The sequence below is a fragment of the Apodemus sylvaticus genome, chromosome 6, assembly GCF_947179515.1.
Source record: "Apodemus sylvaticus chromosome 6, mApoSyl1.1, whole genome shotgun sequence".
Classification (NCBI taxonomy): Eukaryota; Metazoa; Chordata; class Mammalia; order Rodentia; family Muridae; genus Apodemus; species Apodemus sylvaticus.
The window spans coordinates 107,292,654-107,304,150 of NC_067477.1; the positions used below are offsets into that span (position 1 = coordinate 107,292,654).

Below are 11,497 nucleotides of genomic sequence, written 5' to 3' on the forward strand. Positions count from 1 at the left end.
GTGAGGGGTAGGGACGGCTCTGTGCAGCTCTCAGACATCATGGCCTCAGGTGGCAGTCCCAATCAGGGATGTCTCTATAACCTTTGATGGTAACATGGGCCACAGACTTCCTCTCTGCTGTAGAGCTATGGACCCAGATATTGTACTTGGTGGCACTGTGGGCTGGGGCATCACCATGGTCTCAGGTAGCAGCATAGGCTACTCACATTGGGCGGTTTCTCACTACCCTCCAGCCTCCAGGCCTGCCTCTCTTTATTGTGCACTCTTCCATTTCTCTTTTTCTACCATCTCTCCACCACACACTTATTCATCTTAGTGGTACCTGGGCCTCTGGGGTGTCTTCTGCCCTGTCCATGTTGTGCAGTAGCAAATGAACGTCCTAAAATTTACCTTTTTAGAAAGGCCTTTAATTTCAGCAGCTAGGGGGAAGAGGCAGGTGGGTCTCGGTGAGTTCAAGGCTAGCTTGCTCTACACAGCAAGTTGAGGCCAGGTAGTCCTTGCCTCAAAATCTAGTCCAATCCAATCCAATCCAATCCAATCCAATTCAATCCAATCCAATCCAACCCAACCCAACCCAACCCAACCCAACCCAACCCAACCTAATCCAATTCAATCCAAACAAAACTAAACTGAATACTCCAGGTACTTGCTTGCTTCCTTTCCTTTTCCTTTTCTCCCTCCCTTCCATTCTTTCTCCCTTTTGCTTTTTGTATGTATTTGTATGTGTGTGTATGTTTGTACATGTATGCATGTATGTTCATGTCTGTGGTACATCCATGTAGGTGCTTGTGCACTTATGTGTGCATGGATCCCAGGGCTAATGTCAAGTATCCTTCTCTATGGAGCTTTACCTTTATATAGTGAGTCAGGATCTCTTGCTGAGCCCCGAGCTCACTGTTTAAGAGTCTGTCTACCTAGCTTGCTCTTGGGAATGTCCTATGTCCACTTTCCATTTGGGAAAGTGGGGTTACGGATGGGCTGCCATACCTACCTGGCTTTTGCATATGTGCTGGGACCTGAACTCAGGTATTCATGCTTTTGAGGCAGGTGCTTTACCTGTGGAATCATCTCTTTAGTCTTGAAAACCAGCCTCTTGATGACATTGTCATGGTTAAGAAAACATGATGCTAGTGTCGCATAAAATACGAATCCAACATGATTAGACATGTTTCTTGACATTTACTGTACCAACATGCAGTGTTCAAGTTGACATATTTAAACTGATCTTTATATTTATATAATTTGTATTGATCTTAAAGTTCAAACATATTTCATTTTGCCCATTAGTGCAGTACATGCGTTTTTCTAAATTAAAAGAGGCTTATTTATTTATTTATTGTATATATGTGTGTGGGCACAAACCTGCCATCATTTCTGTATGGAACTCAGAAAACAACTTTGTGGGAGTCGAGTCTCTCCACCATGTAGGGGTTGAGTCTCTCTACCATGTAGGTCACAAGGTTTAAAAAAGAACATTGGCAGTCTTGTCAGCAAGTGCTTTTACCCACCAAAGCATCTTATTAGCCTTTTTTTTTCCTGAATATTATTGATTTGTTGTTGGTAGAATCCTTTGTTCTGGAACTCACGAACATGGAGAGCTGAGTGTATATAATGTGTATGTATATAAACACAAACAATACCACTGTGGTACAGAAGTATACCTTTGATTCCCTAAATGTTTACTGAAAGAGAAAATGAATGGTTTTTAATAAATTCTAGTATGAATGCAGCATCCTTGGAAGTGATGATATATTGCTGCTTGTTGTATCCCTGTGCTTGTTTCTGTGTGAGAGAAGTGTTGAAGCATGGATAGTACCAAGCTCCCAGTTTAGTGTTTGCCTCTATTCCTTCACTCAAATTCCCTGTTTCCACATCTGCCAATACCCAGAATGAGAAGCAGACCACATAAGGATGTTCCACAATTGGCAAAAGACTGTCTATACACAGGAACTCTTACTGCAGTTCGTAAAGGTAGAAACGTCACCTTCTCTGCCCCAAGTGGGCTGCTGTGCACCAGGTGCAGTCCAGGAAGCCAGTCCTGACTCTGCACATCCCAACGTAACTTTTGAGCTGTAGCGTTGGATCTGACCCAGCAATGCTTTCTTTTTATCTCTGTTTTGAAAGCCTCTAGATGGGATCTTTGGTTTTGTGATGTGTGTTGCTTTTATGATGAGACTCTGTGGAGCAGATGGATGGACGTCATAATGACCTCTCCTTCACATTGTGGGCTAAAGAAAATGCAGGAGGACAAAGCAGAAGGACACAGTGGGAATATAGATATCATGCATGATCGTGTTCTTTAGAGAGGTCACTATGGAGAGACTGAAGAGGTGGATTATAGGTCCTGATTATGAGACCTTTATATGCGTGCAGGATCATGAAACGTTATATCATTTTGGGATTCCAGGATATCTGAGATGAAAAACAACCCACCAGAAGACAGCTTCCATTAAAGTCTTAGTGCGAGCTTAGCTGAACTAACTCCCAGGAACATTTTCCTACTCTATGTGCCATTAGCCTGCTCTGGCTGTCAGAGACCTGACATTACATAAATATTTGGACCAAGGCAGCAGCTCTGACTTAGGCCTTTCAAAGAAGAACCCTAATTAAAAGCAGAAAGCAGAGGGAGGCAAATTGACTTTTTGGAAGAGGTCAGCAAATGTATTGAAGATACATTAGCCATGCTCTGGTCTCTGGCTTCATGAAGCGTGGTGTCTCGGAGGCAAACACCCAAGGATTCTTTATGACTGTAGACTTTCTTCTGGAGTAGATGGCACCACCTGTGTTTTAAGGTTGTGACCTGTCATGTAGCTCTCTATTTCAGATCAGGAATCCTTTTCTCTTGCCAATGACTTTGCTGGCCACAGCATAAGGGAAGAACAATGCCTTCTGGCCCTTGTATCTTTTAATGGTGCTATTCTTCACAAGCATAGGCAGATTAGAAATCATCTGTCTCCTTTACCTTGTCCGTACATTTCTCTTTTCTCTTGAATGATTCCAAGTCCCGCTAATTTTACATTGTAAACTCCTGAACTTGACACTTTCTTTTCTTCTGCTTCCCCACCACATGCATTTGAGTCCCTGTTTTACTCTGGTGCTGTGCACACCCTTGTCCTGTCATCTTTCCATGTAGAGAGGTCTTCTATTATTCTTAGTGGAACCGTTGTCATCTTTCCATGTAGAGGTCTTCTATTATTCTTAGTGGAACCGATATTTTATTATTGGCTTTTGAATTGTAAAGAAAATCATTCATTTTACTCATGGTTCTAAGGAGGCTATGCACCTGGTGAGGGTTTTGTACAGTCAGTGTCATGCAGAAGCACAGAGGCCTGAATCTGAGTGGGTCAAAGTCATGGTCACAAATACATGTGAGACGATCCTTTACTTGTGGGCACATTGAACCTGCAGTTTGCTGGCTGCATGTGGCTCAAGATAGCTATAAACGGGACCAACACTGAGATGCTCTTTTCCTTGTAACTCAGTTCCATGATCCTCAAGCATGAACTTTGTAGATCACAGCTTTCTGTTGAAATGTCACACCTGCATGGGAGCTCAGTTCATGACAGTCTTGCCAATAGAATAAGATCCAGTTCCTTCAGACTTATGTACCTGCCTCTTGACAGACTTCCTGCTGTCTACCTCTGCTACCCTCTGCTGAGAGCTCTCTTCCCCATTTTGTTTAGTTAGCTATATTGCTCTTGTTGAGGACTTTGGTTCAGTTCCCAACATTCACATACAGCAGCTCACAACTGTCCGATATTGTGGCTCTGAGGATCCATCATCTGGGATGAGGGCAGGATGGGAGAAGAGACTGTGTGTCAGGAAGTAGAGTATCTTTAACTTGAAAAGATCTTCCCTGTCCAGTTTCTTTCCGTGTGGATAGTCCACTGAAATCCCATCCTGGAAAGTGTAATGATATCTGTAAGATATAAGGTGCTTAATTACAGCAAGATAATTATATCCTCTTGAGTTTCAATGTCCAAATATAAATAATGGGCTCTTCTGAAAGAGCACAGTGCTGGAGCATAAGGTGAAACCCACAATCACCTCAAGAGCTGATCTAGTGTCTATGAATCATACGTGGAGGAGAGGAAAGTGCCTTCTTTCTGGGTAGATGGCTGAGTTTGGGATGGGCATGAGTGGGCTACAAGCCTGACAGTGGCTGACTTGATGAGAGCATCGTGGTTGAAACTCAATGTGTGTAAATTCTGTGACTAAGCGATCAGAAGTGAATTTCTTTTTAGTGTATATGTATTTATGTGTATCTGTGAGGGGTTACAGAAGATGAAATTTGAGGACTTCATAGAGAAATGGGAATTAGAGTTCATGAAATTATATTATCCATTCTCTTCTTTTCTAATATTATATTTTTAAGCTCAAGCTTTGACTTCTTACCCTGCCCCCCCCCCCCCATGCACAGACACTTAAACAGACTTGAATCTATTTTGCTTTGCTTTGCTTCTTGTCATTGCATTTTCGGTCCTGTCTGCCCTGCAATCAGGCCATCATCCTGAAAAGGGCAGATTAAAAATAAGCCCGATGAGGCAGGACTGGGCACAGGCTAATATTGTCTTGCGCTCTTTCCAGGTTCAGCGTGAACTTCTGTGTCTCCCTTCCGGGCCAGCACTCTGCCTTCTCAATCCATCATGGTGTTTGGTGAGTTTTTCCATCGCCCTGGACAAGATGAGGAACTTGTCAACTTGAACGTGGGGGGCTTTAAGCAGTCCGTGGATCAGAGTACGCTCCTGCGGTTCCCTCACACACGACTGGGGAAGCTGCTTACCTGTCACTCTGAGGAGGCCATTCTGGAGCTGTGTGATGATTATAGTGTGGCGGATAAAGAGTACTATTTTGATCGGAACCCCTCCCTCTTTCGATACGTCTTGAACTTCTACTACACAGGGAAGCTGCACGTCATGGAGGAACTGTGTGTCTTCTCCTTCTGCCAGGAGATCGAGTACTGGGGCATCAACGAGCTCTTCATTGACTCTTGCTGTAGCAGTCGATACCAGGAGCGCAAGGAGGAGAGCCACGAGAAGGACTGGGACCAGAAAAGCAATGATGTGAGCACAGACTCCTCCTTTGAAGAATCGTCTCTGTTTGAGAAAGAGCTGGAGAAGTTTGATGAGCTGAGGTTCGGTCAGCTCCGAAAGAAGATCTGGATTCGAATGGAAAACCCAGCGTATTGCCTGTCGGCCAAGCTCATTGCCATCTCTTCACTGAGTGTGGTATTGGCTTCCATCGTGGCCATGTGTGTGCACAGCATGTCGGAATTCCAGAACGAGGATGGAGAAGTGGATGACCCTGTGCTGGAAGGTGTGGAGATTGCCTGCATTGCATGGTTCACCGGGGAGCTGGCCATCCGTCTGGTTGCTGCGCCATCACAAAAGAAGTTCTGGAAAAACCCTCTGAACATCATTGACTTTGTCTCCATCATTCCCTTCTATGCAACGTTGGCTGTGGACACCAAGGAAGAAGAGAGTGAGGACATTGAGAACATGGGCAAGGTGGTCCAGATCCTACGGCTCATGAGGATTTTCCGAATTCTGAAGCTCGCTCGGCACTCTGTAGGGCTCCGGTCTCTAGGGGCCACCCTGAGACACAGTTACCACGAAGTGGGGCTACTGCTTCTCTTCCTTTCTGTGGGCATCTCCATCTTCTCTGTGCTTATCTACTCTGTGGAGAAAGATGAACTCGCATCCAGTCTCACCAGCATCCCCATCTGCTGGTGGTGGGCCACTATCAGTATGACCACAGTGGGCTATGGAGACACCCACCCAGTCACCTTAGCTGGGAAAATCATTGCAAGCACATGTATTATCTGTGGCATCTTAGTGGTAGCCCTTCCCATCACCATCATCTTCAACAAGTTTTCCAAGTACTATCAGAAGCAGAAGGACATGGATGTGGACCAGTGCAGTGAGGACCCACCGGAGAAGTGCCACGAGCTACCTTACTTTAACATTAGGGACGTTTATGCCCAGCAAGTACACGCCTTCATCACCAGTCTGTCTTCCATTGGCATCGTGGTCAGCGATCCTGACTCTACGGATGCTTCGAGCGTTGAAGACAATGAGGATGTCTACAACAGCTCATCCCTGGAGAACTGTACTGCAAAATGAGCAGGGGCGTTTGCACTTAGAGCTTGTGTCCCTTCGCGACATTAGGTTAACACAGCTTTATAAACCTCAATGGGTTTGTTCAAATAAATCATTTAATTCTCAGGGTGTACCTTTTAGCCATAGTTGGACATTCATTGCTGAATTCTGAATTGATAGAATTATCTTTATTTTTCTCAGTGAGATCAATTAAAATGCCTTGTTCTGAAATTTATTTTTTACAAGAGAGAGTTGTAATACGGTTTTTTTTGGGGGGGGAAAGTAAATGATATTGGGAAGGATTTCTTGCTACGGCTTACACATCATTCTGTATTTGCCATTCACTCACATTGAGCTAACTACAAATTACTGATGATAGAGCAGAGGCCCAGCTGACTGAAGATGACATGCATGTAAGATCTACAACATGAGACAATGCATGTAAATCCATGTTCATGTTCCAGACATGGGAATTAGGAGCCCAATAAACTTCTGATTCGGTATGGAGAATGCCTTGTTTCTATGTTTTTGTAAGTATATTCTATTATGCTCACAATTGGCTTAAAAGGACATGCTTCCGACAGAATATCAAATTTTTTCATAACACATTAGTTGGCACATAGTTCAGTTGGTAATGTGCTCGCAAGGTGACTTGAATTTAATACTCAAAAACTACAGTTAAAAAAAAGTTAGGCATAGTGTTGCATGTGTAGAATTGCAAAGTTGGGCTTATTTGCTGGCCAGCCTAGACTACTTGGTGAATCTCAGATCAACGAAAGACCCTGTCTCAAAAAGAGAGATGGTACTGAAGACTTATACCGCAGTAATCTGTCCTCTGACATCTACATACATACGTGTACATATGTACTTCTGTACACACACACATGTGCATGTTCATGTCCATGAATTTTTCTCTTTGAATATGTCCAATGATTTGATACTTTTTTGTTGCATATGCTATGGTTGGCAGGTAGAAGAACATATTAGTAATTGAACCATTCTGTCTCATGCAAAATAATTAAAATGATTAATATGTAGATGTTTGAGACATGAACAAATGGCATGCCTTTTCAAGGTATGTTTGCCGTGCACTTTGAATTTTATAATTTGTATTTCCAGGAAAAAACTTGAAAAGTATACAAACCTGGGTAAATCCCACCCACTCACAAGCAAAGAGCTACTTTGTGAGTGGAGGGGGGAAATACACAAACACACAGATGTGGACCATTATGCAGTGCAGCGAGTGCAAAATCTCCAAGGCAAAGATGCCGACAGCTATAAAATAAGCCAGCATTTTCAAACTGCCACAGAGAGGGGAATAGCTGCTTCAAAACAGAAACTCCAGGCCATGAAAGGAGACACGCTAATCACTACCAGAGCCAAAGGCACAGTTCCATCCTATATGGAGGGAATGTAGCCTCAGACTCCATTTTTGAGATGTAGCAAGATGCTAATGGGTGCTGTCAGGTTGGTTGCCAGTTCGGTCCCTGAGCTCTTTTCAATGGAGAAACCACAAGGATGTATCGCACAGCGTTTAATGTGTGGAGATGCATCTCATTGAAAGTCTATCTATAGGCTGTCAGTATCCCTAGCACTTCTCATTCCTCTTACGATGTCCGTGACATCGGGGTGAGACACGAAGAAATAGTTTGCTTCTAAGCTTGATGTTTCTTACATAAGCATGTCATCAGAAGCCTACTCCTTTGGGAAAACCTATTCGACTAAAATGATTTTTTGATGTTATCATAAATGTAAAGGTAGTTTATATATAGCATAAAAGTAGGAGTTGGCATCCTGTTTTATTGAATATTTCCTAGCTAATAGTGAAGTAACTAGAGGCTGCTTGTACAGACATTGTCATTATAGGAAACATGGCAGCAAAAGTAGCATCAGCCATCATGCAAGAGACCTCAGTGAGTGTTTGTTGACACAATCTCATTTATTCCTTGCAACTTCCCCAGAATTTAGAGTTTATTTGCATCTTCATTTGGAGATGCAGAAGCTGAGGTTGGCAGGAAGGAGGGTTTGGAAAGTTCACAAGATGCTTAACACAGCTGAGCTTTGAACTCTAGAAGACATACTGCAAAGCTGGCCTCTGAACTGCCACGGGGAGGAGATTTGAGGCGAGCACAGGCAGAGTTCCTTCCGGTGCCTGAGGCCCAGGGGCATCCTGGCTCGGGTACTTTTCCTTTCCTGATCCAGAAGCCAGCCGCCATTATTTTCAGACTTTTCTAGAATAACTGTGAAGCTGGAACAGGCTCCGAGGGACACTGAGTAGTGGACACAGTGAATAAGCTACTTTCTCCAGGAATTTGAGTAGGTTTCAATTGCAGAAGCTCAGGGGACATTCTGAGTCAGTACTCAGTGGGAACCGCTCTGTCTGTGCTCCTGGGAGGTCCTGCAGTGGTCACCCTGTAACCTGAGTGTCCGCTGTGGCTCCTCCCTGGTCTTGGCTCTAGCTTCCCAACACCTCTTCACAGAAGTCCCTGTATCACTCAATGAGGCTCTGGTGACAGGCAGCTACTCTTGGCTTTCCCACAGTCCTCAGAGATCCCTTTTGTTCATAGAGAGACAGAGGCCCCTTTTCTATGGAAGACTGCACTTCCTGGCTAAACACCAACTTCATAGGAAGCTAGTGAGTATGTGAAAAAGAACAGGGAGCAAGGGAAACCAGACAAGCTCTGCAACATCTGGCTTTGTGTTGATGACCTTGGGGTTCGTTTCAGCCGACTGCTTCCAGGAGTGTTTGTTACCTTGTAACTTGCTCATTTTTCTTTTTTTGTTCCTGCTCTGTGAACCTTGCTTCCTTACACTTGTTTTTATCGTAGCCAGTAGGAATTTGGAAGGCCATGAATTCTGCACAAGGACTGCCAGCTTCCTAGTCCTTTACCCTGGGGACAGAGAGAAAAGGGACAGGAGGATGAGAGAGGAGGAAGCAAAGAGCAGACAGCTTCCTGAAGGAGTTGACACCAGAGCTGTCTGGGGGGTTCTGTTCTGAGCCTGGCTTAGTTCAATTATGGATAAAGCAGGAATTGGTACTGGCAAGCCCCCACCCCATCCCTCAGACTCTACCTCCCACCTCCCACGGTATACACTACTTGGAAAACTCTACCTGTTTTGTCTCTCTCCCTTTTGCTCAACACCCAATTTTAGTGGTGGTATCTTTCACCTTGAGGTGCTCTGACCTCCTCCTCACGTTTTGTCTGGTAGGGGTCACCTGTGTAGGTACAGGTAGAACTTTGATTGCCTGGTCTTCTTGTTTTGTCCTAACTATTTGGTCTCAGATGCTTTTGTACTTATCCAGTACTCCATCTTGTGTTAATTTCATATTTAACTCAACAGCTTTTGAGGAGTACTGTTGTTGTCCCCGTCTGGAAGGTTACAGTGTGCTGCTGCTGTTCATTGCCTTGGGGCTTGGAGATCTGTGCTGGATTTTTCGAGGGTTGATTTATAGTACTGTTAAGAAATATTTGTTAACGTTTAGAAAAGGGTGGTTTGTAGCATATGGAATTGTCAATATCTATTATTTTTGATAGAGGATAGCAGCAGTTTGAATATGGTTCAGTTTAGTGGTGTGAGCTTGCCTTCTGTTAGGGGAAAATGTCTCTTAGGTTAGACAAACAATTAGGATAGACAAATGTGTGCTGCCTTAGTGAGAAGTGAGTTGGGGAGCCTGGGGTTTCCTGTTAGCTCCACTGCTCATAGATGCATGATCAGGAAGTGAGAAGCAATCAGAACTTGTGTTCTCTTCTGAAGGGGAGTGGGCAATTGCTAGGATTTGTGGCTCTCACACTTGATAATTTATTTATGTTCTCTCCAAGCTGTCTAAGTTCCTTCCAACTTTGTTTATTTTATAAGTATGCCCAATAAGAGCCAGTTTTAATTTGGCAACTAATTTTCCTTTTGTTCTCACCCAGTGGAGTCCTAGCCATTAAGGTCTGACTTCTGTTGTTGGGGGCCCTAGGAGTTTGCTACCTTAAAGCTTCAGGTGTCAAATGTGCTTGCAAAGGGTTGTTCATCTGTCTGTGTCTCGTGGCTGGGGTGAAGGATCCTGTACTTCTGGTAGCCAGGCTGGGTGAAAGGTTTCCGGGGCGCTTTTTCTTTTGGTTCACACATCATTGGTGGCTTAACCTTGCTCATTTGTAGCATCTGCTAACTTTGTCCTGCCCAGGCAGGACGCCAGAGCATTTAGGGGAATAGGAGAGAGGAGAGAGGAGGGGTGAGCTGGGGGAAGAGGTCTTAGATGGTTAAACACTGTTTAGGGTCACAGGACTTGACAATGTGGGGCAGCTTGGAGAGGCCTTCAGGGGTCATATCACTATTCATTTTACAATGAAGAAGAATGAGTTGCTTGAGGCCACGTAGCAACACAAAGACTAAATCCACCCTAGAGCATAGTGACAGCTCTGGCTCCCTTCTTTTCCCTTGCTTTCTTATTTACAACACACACACACACACACACACACACACACACACACACACACACACAGTGTTTTTAGTGTGTGCATACATATTTGTACATGTGTGTGGTGCCTCATAGTTGATATCCAGTATATTTATTATGTTTTCATAAAGGACGGAGAAAGTGTTAAGTTCACCAGTTTCATAAACATCCAAGTGAGGTCAGACTTTCAGTTGAGACCCTTACACCTTTCCCAAGAGTATGTTCTCTCTATTACAGCAATAACAAGTTACCACTAATGTGGTTTGACACAATGGAAATTTGTTTTCTGATTTGGAACCTGAGTTCTAGGACCTAAAACAGAGGTGCCAATAGAACTGGTTCTTCTGGAGGCTTTAGGAGAACAAAACCTTTTCCAGCCTCCAATAGCTTCAGGCATCTTTGGCTTGCACCATATCATACTAGTCTCTGCCTCCGTGGCCACATTGCCCCCACATCTTCTGTGTTATGTCCCCTTGGCTGCTATTCCTACATTAACATCTTACCCACGTATGGAGTCATTTTGTGATATAAGGTGACAGTCACAGATACTAGAGACTGGGACCTGGATATCTCTGAGGGCTCCTATATCCATAGGTGAGGACAACTCCAAGTAGTTACACAACTACTAAGCAGCTTTCATTTGAATAGTGTGCTATTATCAGTGTATCTTACTAGTTAGGAACAACAGACAGTAGGAACAGTGCATAAGAACACAGGTTTTTACATCAGACAATCTGAATTTTAATACTTTGTCTTTGATCATGGGTGAATTCTTTAAAAAACAAGAATACTATTTATTTAGATAATTTACATCCATTTATAGAATGTACTATGATCATATTTACTCCCACTACCCTTTCTTACCCCTTGTCACCTTTTCTTTGTTTCTCTTATCTCCCCTACTAGTTTCTTCTCTTCATCTTTGTGTCATTTGTGTGCGTTCAGGTTTTGTACA

At 43.7% G+C, this 11,497-nt stretch overlaps 1 protein-coding gene across 9 annotated transcripts in view; it reads left to right on the plus strand.

Annotated features, from left to right (window-relative positions):
• The window catches only part of Kcns3 (potassium voltage-gated channel modifier subfamily S member 3), a 57,475-nt gene extending 50,867 nt beyond the window's left edge, over nucleotides 1–6,608 (plus strand). For all 9 annotated transcript variants that reach the window (XM_052186110.1, XM_052186106.1, XM_052186109.1 and 6 more), the window contains one exon: nucleotides 4,588–6,608. In XM_052186110.1, coding sequence (XP_052042070.1) covers nucleotides 4,647–6,122 — 1,476 coding nt within the window. In that variant the 5' untranslated portion in view covers nucleotides 4,588–4,646 and the 3' untranslated portion in view covers nucleotides 6,123–6,608. The remainder of the gene's footprint in view (nucleotides 1–4,587) is intronic.
• Nucleotides 6,609–11,497: the final 4,889 nt, after the last annotated feature.